General features: G+C 38.4%; 2 protein-coding genes and 1 pseudogene across 2 annotated transcripts; 2 read left to right on the forward strand and 1 right to left on the reverse strand.

The window, feature by feature from the left end:
- Positions 1-321: 321 nt before the first annotated feature.
- Positions 322-2,896, forward strand: LOC108953332 (NADH dehydrogenase [ubiquinone] 1 alpha subcomplex subunit 8-B-like; annotated as a pseudogene).
- A 477-nt stretch (positions 2,897-3,373) lies between these two features.
- Positions 3,374-4,195, reverse strand: LOC103992156 (uncharacterized). The gene has a single exon (XM_009411759.3). It carries the CDS (start codon positions 4,175-4,177, stop codon positions 3,503-3,505), a length of 675 nt encoding a protein of 224 aa, XP_009410034.2. The 5' UTR covers positions 4,178-4,195; the 3' UTR covers positions 3,374-3,502.
- Positions 4,196-5,382: 1,187 nt separating this feature from the next.
- On the forward strand, positions 5,383-7,185 carry LOC135679712 (peptide-N4-(N-acetyl-beta-glucosaminyl)asparagine amidase A-like). The gene has a single exon (XM_065193692.1). The coding sequence runs from the start codon at positions 5,383-5,385 to the stop codon at positions 7,183-7,185; it is 1,803 nt and encodes a 600-aa protein (XP_065049764.1).
- Positions 7,186-14,760: the final 7,575 nt, after the last annotated feature.

The raw sequence follows: 14,760 nt of genomic DNA on the forward strand, positions 1-14,760 counted from the left end.
TTTAGCAGAGGAAGAGATAGAATGGAGTTCGGCTTGTATAGGGCCAAGAAAGACTTTACTTGGGCCGGGCCTAAATATAAACTTGCATGCCCAATTTGGGTTGGGTATGACAAAGCCCAAGAAAGACTTAACGACACGAATTAGCTTTCGTTTGCCGTACCCACTGCCGTTTCAGGAACAGCATCGCCCGTCCTACCCCGGCTTCTGCTTTGGGATCACGGAGGAAGCTGAATCTGTGGAGACGAGATCCGGTACGGAGCTCAAACCCTAGCCCTAGATAATGGATCTTCACATCCTCCGGCTGCGGCCCCGGTTTCACAGATTGAATAGGGCGAGATCGGCGAGATGTCGGGTAGTGTCGACGCGGCGGGGGAGCCTATCCCGACGTCGGCCGTCGTCATGGCGGCTGCCAAGCATATCACGACGCGGTGCCGGGCCGAGAACGTGGCCTTCATCAAGTGCAAGAAGAAGGATCCCAACCCGGAGAAATGCCTCGACAAGGGCCGCCATGTCACTAGCTGCGTCTTAAACGTGTAAGGATCTCGGTACATTTACCATAGTGATTTGGCTCTCTATTCTTTGAATCCCTAAGTGATTTTTGTTCTTTTAGTTTAGTTGATAGGTGATTTGTTCAAATGAATATGGATTTTTGCGTTCCTTTTTTGTGCTTCTTTCTTGATGATCAAATGGTGGCAGCCATATATATTGGAAAATTTTGAATTTTTTTTTTCGTTGGTATCCACAAGACGAAAGTAGGTTAAATTTGCCACCCTTAATTTATTTTTATAATATCTAATAATTTCCAGTGTTATGCCTTCTTCTGCATCCTACAACTACACTTCTTTAGATAAACAAAACCATGATTTAGAGATGGTTTGAAATTATTATAACAATGATTAAAAAAAATACCACAATCATCACCACCATAAGAACCTAAATGCAATCAAGTAATCATGCTGATAATAAGGGTATTGCCCCTACTGAAGTAAAATGTGTAGAGAATAAACTGTTAGAAACATTCTGATCGTGTTTTTGGATCAGAATTAGTCCGTTCTTAATTTCTGTTATCCTATGATACACTGGGATAAGCAGGAAATCAGTCTAAACAATTTATATGAACAATCATGTGTTGTATCTGCCATGGCTGTGCTTTGCAAGGATGCACAATTGCATTATGTAGCTAGCACCACTCCTAATGTAGCAGTCTGTAGTCAAATTTCTTATTAGCATATAAGGAAATGCAGATATATGGGAGCAAAATCTAGATAGAAAAATTACTAGTTGGCAAGCATATGTGGTGATGATATGTGTTTTGATGACTCCCAATTTTGATCTCAACTTCAAACGAGAATTGATAAATAAGCCGGGAACGAAGACGGTTAGCTCTTTTGTTGAGAATGACATAGGCACATGATGGATGGAATCTGTCACATTTTACAAATGTTCTACATTAATGCAGATGCTAGAGATGGGAGATAACATAGCTGGTGGAATTGATTTATTGTAGCCTGGGCAAGAATATCACTCTTCATCAGCTAAAAACAGTGTCATCATGGATGCTTGCACAATATTAAATGATGATGACTACTAGAATAACCATCGTTGCTACAAGAGATTCTAGAGTACCATCTATTTTGTGCTATAATTAAAAGCTATTGTTCCTAATGGCGAAAATCCTTACTGGCTACAGAGAGTAGATACGTTGATGTACCCAAGAATAAATGTATAAATAAGGGGATGTTATCATGTACCCAAGCATTGCTTTCTGTGTGTTTTCACATAGATATTATTATACCTGGCAGTTGCTATATTTGCAAGTTTTACTGTCCTTTTGATTTTCCTTTCTATGTGTTTTAGAGGTGTGCTGGTTTAGTGAATAGTGTGAGATAATAACTTGAAACCATGACAGCATGATGTTAGACAGCAGAAGGGAGATAGCGATGCAAGAGGCGAAGGGAGACATGAGAAAATAATTTTTGTATCCTGAGGTCCCACCATATGAGTAGTCATGAAATGCTCCTTTTTGTCATCCATGTAGTGGAGAGCTGTAAACTGCAGCTGAAAACTAGAAACTTACTGTCAGCCTCATCGATCTCAATGATCCGCAGAGCTGGTAGCACGTGGTCATTTGTATATGAGAATTTGTTGCCATCAGTTATGAAATATCGATCCACAATTTGAACTGCTTCAATTTGGATGGCACCTATTATTCTGTATGAACTATAGCAAATCTGTCAGCAAACATTTAGCTGTTCCTTTTAAGCATTATAACTCCTAATGAGTATAATATCATCTTTTACATACTAATTATGATCTAGGAGTGTGTAATGATGGAATCAAATTCGTGTAATATTTCCTATATTTTTTTAACCATTAGAACTAGAAACTGTATTTCGTTTGAACTGTTTTCCTACAAATAAAACTTTAGCAATTAAATTATCAATCAACTAGTGTTCCATTTCTTGCAGACTGAAGGAGCTCCACTAGAATTGCCCTAAAGAGATGGATGCATATGCGGGCTGCATGTATACTACACCAACGAGTTCGACCTGTGCCGTAAAGAGGAGGAAGCAATCGAGAAAGCTTGTCCGGTATCTGAGTAGCACCGGGAGATTGCCTTCCATCATCTTCAAGTAATTCACGAGAAACACAACTGTCTCAACATCAAATTTCTTGCTCACCAGGGTCTGTGCAGGACTTCGTTCTTAGAATTGCATTTCGGTTGAACTAGTGATGCTCAAGAAACACTCATCCGGTTTTATCAGGAGAAATAAGCTATCAGAACAAATGCATTATATATAACTTATTCCGTCTTTTCACTTGTTACTGTAAGGTTTGGAGAATGATGCTGACCATTTGGCGGCGGCTCGTGTGAATCTGATAATTTTATCGATAAGCATCTATTTACTGTCATGTGGTCGTGCAGATTTCGATGCTATCCTTGTCGACCTTTCAATTTCGACAAGAATTTGCCCCAATTACTTCTCAATTCAGAAGAATGCTCAGTTTTGGTACATGTATTTTTGAGGTACGTTGGCTTCCTGAACTGAACATATCTTTGTTATTTTGGATGTCCTAATGTTATCCAATTTATATAAGCAGCCTCAACTTATAAGAACAGCTCCTACAGGTTCTCCGTTGCATTGATGCTGTCCTGATGTGCGCAGCCAAAAGTTACATGAAGCAAAGCTGCTCACCATCAGCACGATGACACTGCTTTTAAGCAAGGAGCTCAGCTGAGCCTTGAAACTGGAACCAAGAAAAAGGAAGTCAAGAAGACACAAAGCTACCGCTGCCGTTCTGCCAAAAGACGATAGACCTCCGTCCCACGCCACTATGATCCTTTTCAGCAGAACTCAGGACTCGTAGCAACATCACTCCTCACAGGGTCTGCATTAGAGATCAAGCACCAAGCACCCCAAGCAAGCTACTTTCCATCAAAACTAACTAGGTGCAAATAAAGGACCATAAGCAGTAACCACTGCAACTACATATGAGGAAGTCACCAAGAAGGAGAAGAATCGGATGACGAAGAAACGGAAACCCTATAAGTCTCTGCAGCACTCACTGAAGTTGCTGCCGACCGTAATCCGACAAAAGAAGCCGTGCGGCGCATCGGCGGGAGCTTTCTCATCGCGGTCAGTGCCGGGGAACACTCTGCTTCGTCTTCTTCGAACCTGAAATGCGAAGGTGAAGTGCCAGGCGTCTCGAACGGGGTGGTAAGACTACCGCCGACGCCATCGTAGATGGGATTCGAGATGCGAACAAAATGATCGGCAGAGATCGAGTCACTTGAAGCCGAGGAAATGCGACGTATGCCGGGCGAAGACGTCGCCATCGAGAAATGGCAGTCCACCCGCTCAGATGTTGGCGGCATCGCCGCAGCTGCTTCCAGTTTGGGGATGCTGAGGAGGAAGCTCGTTGGGGCTTGGAGTACGCCAGGGAAGCCGAGGGCCGTCGAGAAGAGAGGCGGAGGCTCCATCTTTTCCGCTGCTGACGCCGCTGCGCTGCTTAAACCGGAGCTCGTCGTGGTTGTCGTCTCGCACCGGCGGCTTCGGCAACAGAGCAGGGAGCAGAAGAGGTCGACAAGAAGGACTAGTAGAAGAGTGAAGACCAGAGCAAGACTCACAGCCACGGTCAACGCTGCTCCCATCGCCAACTTGCTCGTGCCCCTCATCTCTTTTCTCCATGGGAAGGTATCGACGCATGCGTGAGCTAAATGGAGGCGCGTACTCCGCCGGGGTTCTTTTTGGCGGGAAGTCGTGGTTTTGGGTTGACCACAACGAAGGCGTCGGAGCTGAACAGTCATAGGATTCCGTTATCGCCGCGGTTTGTGACTGTTTGCGTGCGTACCTGCATTCGTTACCGTCTCGTAAGCCGGAAAAGTTACGAGTTAGGTGAGGATCTCAGTGCACGGCCGAGTTTCTAGGCATATTAACGCAGTAGAGAGAGAGAGAGAGAGCGTCTCCTTAAAATAATGGATTACTAAAGCAAAAGCAATTTAATGGATAGATGTGATCTCAAAGTAGATTTATGTCTCCAATTACAGAGGCCACAAGCAAATGCTTGATAATGAAAGCAGGTGGTAGCATTTAAATTAATTTGTGATTGATGTATCTTATCTTACATAATAAAGAGAAAGTAGAGAACAAAAAATAAAATTTAAGTAGAAAAGTTTTTAACTTTTTTTGTTGGAAAAAACAAATACTACACTGGAGATTTGAATGCAATATTCTAAAGATTTGATTGTAATTTTCATGGAACATATTGTAAATTGTTCATATTTTATTTATTATTCCTCATGAGACATAAATTTCCCCGAACTGATTGATAACTTTGATGAAACTCCTCTGTGTCATTACATATTTAATACATATTCCCTTTGACAATAATCTTTTTGTGTAATATCTGAGCTTTTAGAATTGGTTGCAGACACCAATTCTTGGATGTCGTTGTGCTTTACTCCACCACATGTGCATCACGACAGAACAAAACGAACGGGCTCTGCGGCACGGCCCACGGCATCATCTTGTGTTGGATCCCTTTGTGGCGCCGCTGAAGACAAAACAATACTAGGAGAAATCCCATCAGAGAACCGAACGCGAGAAAGAGAGAGTTAAGAGTGAGAGGAAGCATCCTGATCTCCTGGTACTCGATCTCCTTCATCGAAGGACTCCAAGTGCTCAAAGTATTTAAAGCCTATAATTCGCATCCCTCTTCTCCTTCTCATGTGTTGTTAGCAATAATACAAGGCAGCAACAATTCAACGAGCGACACACATTTTAAGCGTTACTTCTCTTCAGATCCTTACTATATAACTCTCTTTTCCCAATCCATCTCAACAAACAAGTCATTCAACAAAGATTGATCTTCACGTAGAAGATGCATCCCGGTCGGTATGAGTTATCCTTTTTCCTCCTCCTCCATCTCTACTTTGCCGCCTTCATTTGCACCACAGGGGCATCATCACCGTCTCTCTTTGATGGCAATCTTGAGCTCCCGAGAGGTTCCATTCCAAGCATGTCACTAGAACACTTAGACCCCACCCTTCCCCCGGCCCTCCCCACCCAGACTCCGCACTGTTCCCTGGTCGTCCTCCAACAGAACTTCGTCGACACCGTCGGCGCGCCGCCGGCCTCCGCCAGCTATGCTCACCCCCCGGACTGCCCCTTCCCATGGACGCGGGTCGTCCTCGAGCTCAGCGTCGCCGCCACAGACCTCCAGGAGTCCCGAGTCGCTGCCATCTGGATCGACGGCGCTGAGGTCCTCCGCACCGCCACCCCCATCCCCATGGCTCGCGGCGCTTTCTGGCGCGTCCACAAGGACGTCACCCGCTACACGGCCCTCCTCCGCCGCCTGGCTGATGGCGGCGGTGTTATCTCCATGATGCTGGAGAACTCAAACAAGGTCCTTCCCGGCGTCTTCAGCGCCAACGTCTCCCTCCATTACTACCGCGGCCCGGTCGACGACGGAAGGTCGAAGTCAGTGTCTAATGCGGCGCACCCCTCCGTCAGATCCCTTTACCGCGAGCCCGCGGACCTCGTCCTCCCCATCTCCAAGCCCGACGGACAATATGGATCCGGCTTTTGGTATCGTATTGACAACGAGACAGGCGTCGAGTCCACCACCGTCGCCATCCCCAGAAACACCTACCGCGCCGTCCTTGAGATCTTCGTGTCGTATCATGGCGAGGATGAATCATGGTATACTATGCCATTGAGAAATAACTATATTCACCAGTCAACTGCAGCCAAGGTTTCGGCACCGCGGGCCAACGGGGCGTTTCGGCAGGTCTACGCCACAATCGACAGGAGGTACGTAGGCGGGCACGTCCCCTTTCCGGTCATCTACTCGAGCGCCATCAACCCCGTCTTCTGGTCCCCGGTGGCGGCAATCGGCGCGTTCGACATGCCATCCTACGACCTCGACCTGACGCCGTTCCTGGCGCTGATGCTCGACGGGCGGCCCCACGAGATCGGGCTGGGTGTGCGCAGCGCCCTGCCACACTGGCTCGTGAACGCCAACCTCCACCTCTGGGTCGACTATTGGTCGGATGCAGTGCAGGCTGGTCCTGTGGAGTACTTTGCCCCAACCATCCAGATGAACCGCAACGCCGAGTGGCGCAACCCCGATGGCCAGTCGGAGATCGGGGCCGAGGGGCACGAACGATTTTCCGGGTGGGTGAGCTGGTCGAGGGGCAACCTCACCACGGAGGTGCGGCATAAGATCAAGCTGAGGAGCCAGGTGCAGGTGCAGAACCGCGGGGCGGTGACCCAGATCGATTTCATCCTCAAAGAGAGGACGATGGTGACAGTGACGAGGCGAAACCAGTGGCTTGCCCGGGCGCAGGCGGTGCTGGATGCGCCCATGCAGGTGCAGACCGCGATCGTGAACGCGGCGGGCAGGCCGGCGATGAAGAAGACGCGGCTCTTCCACCAGCTGATGGAGGTGGTGAGCCTGAGCGAGGGTCAGGCCGGGGCGACGACGACGACAGAGCTGACGGACCGGCAGGATGCGGAGGGATCGGCGCTTGTGGGCGGCAGATGGGGGAGCGGAAGCAGCCGGTCGTCGTACCAGTACAGGGACGGGAGCAAGTGCTACTCCCGGAACGTGGCCACTGCTGGCGGAGCGGTCATCCAGGACAGGAAGGCCTCCTGCTTTGCCATGGCTGATGATGATGCCTGAGGACGTGAAACGCGTGCATGGCTGCTAACGCTTTGCTTAGTTAATTGTTTTCACAACAGTTGCCCGTTACGAGGATTAATAAGACATATATGTAGTAATCCTTCAATATCATACTTCTATCAATCACATAGCTTTGCACCTTAAAATATGTCAAATTAGGTTCATATGGTGAGTTAGCATAATAGTTTTTTTTTGTTGATTTGTTAATTGCAAGTTTACAAAAGATAAGTGTCTTTGGAAGACCTAAAAAGGCATCATGTCAATAAGCACAAACACTATTTATCTTCTCTCTTGTCCACTTTAAACAAAGGCATCAAGCAAATATGTCTTCATGACTAATCAAATATATGGCCATTTAGGCTTCTCCTACCATAGCTATATATAGCTTTGTTGAGAATAGCCTTGTTGTAGTGACATGCAGCCCATGTCTCTTCCACCTTATGATATTATTCATCAATAGTACCCAACTTATGAGCTATGATGTGATGCCCCAACCCAATGAAAAAAATCAGAGACGGTATAATACTACTATAATCCTATAGATTTTTCTATATAAGAATACAAGGTTAAAACATAGACAATTTATCATATAATTTAATCAGTAATTTAACTCACTTATAAGATATTAATAACACAACTCAATCCATAATCAATCCACACATAATATATGTAACAATTTCTTAAAAATTCATAACATTCTAATTTAAATAATGTATATACAAAATAATATCAATACATACTAATCTCAATAGATTAATTATGTAATTTAATCAGTACTCGATTCATCATGCTTTTGTTATATAACTCTAAAAAATCGAGAGAATATATATAAGCAAACCATAATTCAATGATTATTGTGACTCAAAGCCTTACCATAAATAAATATTTTCTTAAAAACATATGAATTTCTTATGCATTCAATATATGCATAGATATCAAATACTTTCTTTATGCTCATACAATTTATAAAAACTTAACTTTACATGCAATTTAGAATCTTGACTTGTTAATGTAAGATGCTTAATATCAAATCTTTCATCGTGTTTTTACGGTTTACAAAATATCAACTTCATATGCATTTCAAATTATAACTTATTAATAATATTTTTTAAAGTAAAATATATCTAAATATATTTTTATAATGAAAGAATAAGTATAACTAATGTCACAAAATTAGAACATAAAATATTTGTAGCGCAAAGATCGCCATTCATATAAATACAATTAAAGATTCATAAATATAACTAATGTATATATATATATATATATATATATATATATATATATATATATATATATATATATATATATATATCTATATATAGTAGCACTAATGATTATGATAATATTACATTCTTATGACAAGATTCATAACCCTATTTAGCCCCCATGGTATTAGTACCATATAATTCCATGTCTCAAGTCCTAGAAAAAATTAGTATCTAAATCAAATGACTTTTTACCATAATAAGAATTCCAATGTATCTCTTTTTATATTTTATTTTAAAACTGATTTAATAATATTATTTCAAATTAATAATAATCAAAATTTTTTTTTTCATAATTTTCAAATTCAATGTTTTCATATGAATTCTGATAAGATGTCTTAAAAGTACTTATAAAACAATAAATAACAGTTCAAATCATATGTTTTTAAAATTATAGATATTTTATTTTTATATAATACTTTTAAATAAGAAATATTTATAAATCGTGTAAATCATATGCAATTTTTAATTCAAAATGCATACATTAATACTTTCAAAAATATGATCGCATATCTTCGATATAAACATATTTTGATCTTTCTTTTTTACATTATTTTTCCAATATAATCATTTTCTTTCCTTCATAAGTAACCAATTAACTAAGAACAACATGATTCATCGATCTATAATCTAAAAGATAAATCTAATTAATAAGAATACAAAATAATTCAGAACCATACATAATATAATTTTTCTGAGCTAAATCCGTTTAATATCAAAATGAATCCTCCATAATTTTTTACTTATTTTTCTTCCTTTATTTCTTTTCTTTTATTTTTTCTTTGTTTTTTGTTTCTCACTTCCTTTGCCACTCTCTCTGCCTGCACGAACCCCTTCAATTTTTTATCCTCCATCTCTTCCATCTCTCTTGGCTTTTCTTTCCCTTCTCTTCTTCTTCTTCTTCTTCTTCTTCTTCTTCTTCTTCTTCTTCTTCTTCTTCTTCTTCTTCTTTCCTTTTCCTTCTTCCTCTTTTGTTTCGTCTTTCTCCTATGTGTTCTCACACACGATCCTTTATTTATTGATTATTTATTTCTTTTCTTTCTCTTCTCCTCCTCTTATATTCTTCTTCTTCTTCCTTCCCCATTTCTTTCTTTGTTTCATCCTCTCCATACTCCCTTCTCTCTCCTTTCCTTTCTTCCCTTCCTTTTTATTTCTTTCTCCACCTCTTCCGTTTCTTTTTTTTTCTCCTTTTTCTTCTAAGCCGTCAAATGGATGAAACCTCATCTTTTTATTCTTTTTTCAGTTTAATTCTTATAATTTCTCTATTTACAATTAGTTCCTCAAAAATATTTGGAATACTTACTACACATGAGGAGTTCTCTATCTCGGGATGGGCCTCGCATGTGTTTGTCCGAAATTGGAGATCAATCCCAAAAGTGGACTTTAGAAGAGAATTCATCTTTGGCCTTCTTCCTTTCACATCAATATGAGTCTAGATATGATCTTATCAAAACCTATGATAATATGAAGCCTATGTTTAATATGACCAAGACAATTAGTAAGGCCACCAGTTAGAACATCATAATCAATTTCCAATCTATCACGACCTCATATGCATAGGAGACTCTTCGACTGTGATTTGCTCATGGTGATATAATTGTTTAAAGCACACAAGTGTGGCAAAAACTTGCTTGTCTTAAACATGACATACTATATATTAACCAAACCAAGTTATTGATAAGCGTCTTTGCTAAATAACCTTGGCTTGCATGGCACCCAAAATTATCGAAGAAATCTTTTGAGTTGCATATCAATTACGACCAAAATAATGAGAATTTTGGTGATTGTGAAGGAGAAGAATTTTTCCATGGCGAGCATCAGAACTGGATTCTATTGCCCGATTTCGAGAACTACTTTGGTTCGAAATTGCCATGCCGTATTTGAATGCAAGAAGATTATGTTTTGAGCTGATAATAAGAAACGAAGGACAAGCATTTTAGTTGTTAGATTCACATTCTCATCAACCTTGAGTCAAATATGTTTTGAACAAGAATTCGCCAAACCTGACCTCTTTACCAATCAATGGCTATCAAACATTGGTGGGTTACTTATCATGCTAACCCCTAACTCATACTATACAACAAGGCTGTAGTGCCAAGCATATTATTTCAAAAAGATGATATCTTATCTATGATCTATACTTAAATAATGTTTGCTTTGTCCTTTCAAACAATTTGTGTGTAGATCTAATCTTTATGGATTCTCAATGATCCACTTTTGAATTATTGTTGTTGTGTGTGATGGTGTAAACATGTCACCCTAGTTTCACTTCTCCCCTTCAGGCTTTTAAATATATTCAGATCAATCACACTTAGAATTGAGTTTTTTCTTTAGATTTGGAATTTCCCGATGAGACCAAGAAAAGTTTGAGATGTCTTTTAGCTTAGCCTCTTTCTCCTCCATTTTTAAACCAGACTTAAGTGAGTCATCAATCTCGTCACCTCTTTTGAAGTTGACAAGGCAAACTTCATCCTTTAAAAGGATTGAGATTGCTACTATAAGTGAGGTTGATCCTTCAGGATTGAATCCTTCTGATAGTGAGATCATTGAAGATAGTGCTTCAGGTACTTTCGATCATATTATTGTTGAAAATAACACTTCAGACTATCACCAAAAGTAGTACTTCAGACTATTATTAAAGGTGGTGCTTCGGACTATCATTGAAGGTAGCATTTAAGATCAATTTAATCGTGTTATCATCAAAGATTATGTTTCAGACTGATTCGATCATACTATCATCGAAAATAGTACTTTGTGTCATTTCAATAGTATTATCGTCAAAGGTAGTGCTTTCGACCAATTCAATCGTGTTACCATCGAAGATAGTGTTTTGGATCGATTTGATTGTGTTGTTTTCAGAGGTAGTACTTCGGGCTGATTTTATCATGCTATTGTCGAAGGTAACACTTTTATTTGGTTATGTTATCGAAAATAGTGCTTCGAGTGACTATTATCAAATATAGTGCTTTGGACTAATTTGATCGTACTATAATCGAATGTAGCGTTTTAAGTTATTTTGATTATGCTATCAGTCACTTCCTTTGTAAAGTTGGGTTGTTGGGCATGATCCTCATGCCTCATAGTGTTTGTCATTTGTTGAGAACAATTGCATGACAATCTTGCGAAGGAGTTTGATTAGCATGTGTAAGCTACGCTTTGTCGCTTTTGCTTTTGTCAGGGGTATCATATCTACTATTCTATCAAATCAAGGGAGATCAATTCCTAGCATGCCATAATCATGACTTAAAACTTCACATATGTGACTCAACCTGGTAGCTCCACATAATAGTGTGTCAAACAATCGAGATTCTAGATTGATTATAGTATTTGCAATACATAATCTTCGACTAATAGGCAATTGATATCTTAATTACTATAGACTATTGGGTAATCCAAGAGTTTGGCATTGGTAGTTCGAAGGTCACTTAGGCCCTATAAATAATAGGGTTCTTCCTTCACTTGTTTTCTTCATACTTTCAAGTGCATTGAGATTTAGGGTTAAGAGCCTTCTTAGGATCAGAATTTTCTCACTAAACAATAAAGGTCTAAGATGTCTTCAAGCTCACTTGTAATACCCTAGTTTTACTAAGGACCTGAATGTAAAACATGAAACATAATAGGGACTAAATTGTGAAGACTGCAAAAAAAAAGAAAAAGTTTTTATTCCACCATCTCATGCAACGACTTATCTCTTCATCGGCTTAAAAGAAAAGAAAATAATAATAATAAAAAAGGTAAAGAAGAAAAGAAGAAGAGGCAGAGAAGAACAGAACAAGAAGGAAAAGAGAGAAAGGAAGAGGGAAGAAAGAAGAAGAGGAGAAGAGGAAAGAGAGAAAGGAAGATGGAAGAAAGAAAAAGAAGAGAAGAGGAAAAAATAAGGAGAAAGGAAGATAAATAAAAAAGAATGAGAAGGAAGAGGAAAAAGAAAAAAAAAAGAAAAAGAGCAGCGATCTGTTGTGAAAGAAAGAAAAGTGAAAAGAAAATGAAGGAAGAAAAAGAGAAAAAAAAAAGAAAAAAGAAGTGATAAGCTGAGAGAAAGAAAGAAAGAGATGAGGAAGAAAAAAAAAAGAGAAAGAAAATAAAAGGACGATTTGATATCAGATGAATTGGCATCAAATCCAAGAAATATCAGGTATGACTTCTAATTCTTTTGCCTTTCCTATTATTTATATTTATGTATTGGATTAGAGATGGATTAATTTTGTTGTTCTTAGTTCATTGAATATTTTTGCATTGAAAGAAATAGAGAAAAATAGTTATATTGTAATAGATAAAAAATAAAAGAAAAGATAAAAAATATTATATTGAGGATATGCGATTGCGATAAATATCTGATAACTCCCTTTAGTCTATTTTTAAAAATATTAATGTATGTGTTTGAAATTGATAAATAAATATAATTTATAAATTTTTATTATTAAAAATATGTGTCATATACATCATGAGGGATAAATACGGTTCTAGATTTTGTCATGTGGTCATAGTACTTACTGGGACTTTTGTTTCAACATGTATACCTTAGTTATATTCATGCTTATGAACCCTTAGCTATGTTTATATGAATTATAATCTTTGCATTATAATATTTTATGTTCAAATATATGACATTAGCTATACATATGCTTTCATTAAGAAAATATATTTAAATATTTTTTTTTGAAAAGTATTATTAGCAAGTCATGATTTAAGATGTATGCATTTTGTTTTGAAAAGTATTTAAACATTTTATGCTAACAAGTCATGATTTTAAAATTATATAAATTTAATTTTTTTATAGATTATATGAGCATAAAGAAAATATACGTATGTATATTTAGAAAGCATGTGTTAAATGCATAAATATTTCATGTGATTTTAGTAAAATATTTATTTATGATAAGTTTTGATTAGCATGTGAGTGAATGGAGCCGTAGTTTGTTCATAAAATTATTTTTTAATTTTTCAGAGTTACTTGGTAGAAGCATAGTAGATTGATTATTGATTGAATTATATAATTATTTTACTAAAATTATTGTGCACTGAGATTATTTTGTATATATATTATTTAGATTGAAATATTATAGAATTTTAAGGAATTATTGAATCTATTGGTTATACTATGGGTGGATTGATTATGGATTGAGTTATGTTGGTTGATTATGAATTAAATTACGTAATAATTATATTATAAAAGTTATTTTGTTCAAGTTTTGACCTTGTATTATTTTATGGAAAGCTATAGGATTAGAACATGGTATTGTCCTTGGCTTTCAGTTGGGTTGAGTATGTTAAGTAGCCTTTTTCTCAGCTTTTAGATCGGATTTGGGTGAGTCACCAGTCCCATCATTGACTTTGATGTTGGCAGGTCATAGTAGGTCATACTTCCTTGTCTAAAGGGGTTAAGGTTGCTATTGTAAGGGGAACTGTTCCTTCGAGACTTTGATCCCTCTGGTGAGATCATCGAAGATAGTGTTCAGAGTCATTTCGATTATGCTTTTATTAAAGATAGTACTTTGAGCTGATTTGATCATATTATTAAATAGCACGTTATGCTAATTTGATCGTGTAATATATTACAAATAAATACGTAAAAAAGTGTTTGATGTAATATTTGTGTATGTGTATGTCTTTCAGGTTTATTCATGCTTTGTACAACATATAGAGGGTTTGTAGTAGGTTTGATAGCCCCATTTTAGTTAGCTTTTGTGATCATATTAATCATATAAACATAGATTATATATAGTCATTATGCAGAGGTAAAACTATATAAAAAAAAGATTATCCTAACAATCATTTTGGAAGTTTTCTAGCTCGATAGAGTAGTGTGAAATGTTAGTTAGTATAGCACCCAAGAGCTAATCGGGTGACATATGGCTAAGTGGACCTTAAGGTAATGTCTACGGTTGGTTTGTTGTCTTTTTTTGTTATAATATCATATGGGCATTTGTGAATATTTTTGGTCGTGCACTATCTTGGATCCTTTATCGTACACCTATTCAGAGTTTGTGAAATCTATGTTTGAAATTTGTATAACCTATTAAGTGCTTGCAAAAATGTCTACTTACGAGATCTCAAGTTAAATACTTCTTAACTTTACTTCTATTTTGTAAATATTTAAGATACCATAAGAGATTTTAAGGAGGTTGACCCTTTACGAACGGACATGCAATGGTGCTATATAATTTAAGCAAAATTATCTAAGTCAATGATAGATAAAATTAGAGTGATATACATAGAAACACTTGATATGCAAATGTGGGGGACTTAGCAGAGCTGTGTTGAGAGCAGCCAACACACATAACCGCTCAAGAGAAAATAGCTATAGAGA

The sequence above is a fragment of the Musa acuminata genome, chromosome BXJ1-7 (assembly GCF_036884655.1).
Source record: "Musa acuminata AAA Group cultivar baxijiao chromosome BXJ1-7, Cavendish_Baxijiao_AAA, whole genome shotgun sequence".
Classification (NCBI taxonomy): domain Eukaryota; kingdom Viridiplantae; phylum Streptophyta; class Magnoliopsida; order Zingiberales; family Musaceae; genus Musa; species Musa acuminata.

Bases quoted from the DNA above. Each gene is read 5' to 3' on its own strand.
- LOC103992156 (XM_009411759.3), bottom strand. From the start codon at position 4,177: ATGAGGGGCACGAGCAAGTTGGCGATGGGAGCAGCGTTGACCGTGGCT.
- LOC135679712 (XM_065193692.1), top strand. From the start codon at position 5,383: ATGCATCCCGGTCGGTATGAGTTATCCTTTTTCCTCCTCCTCCATCTC.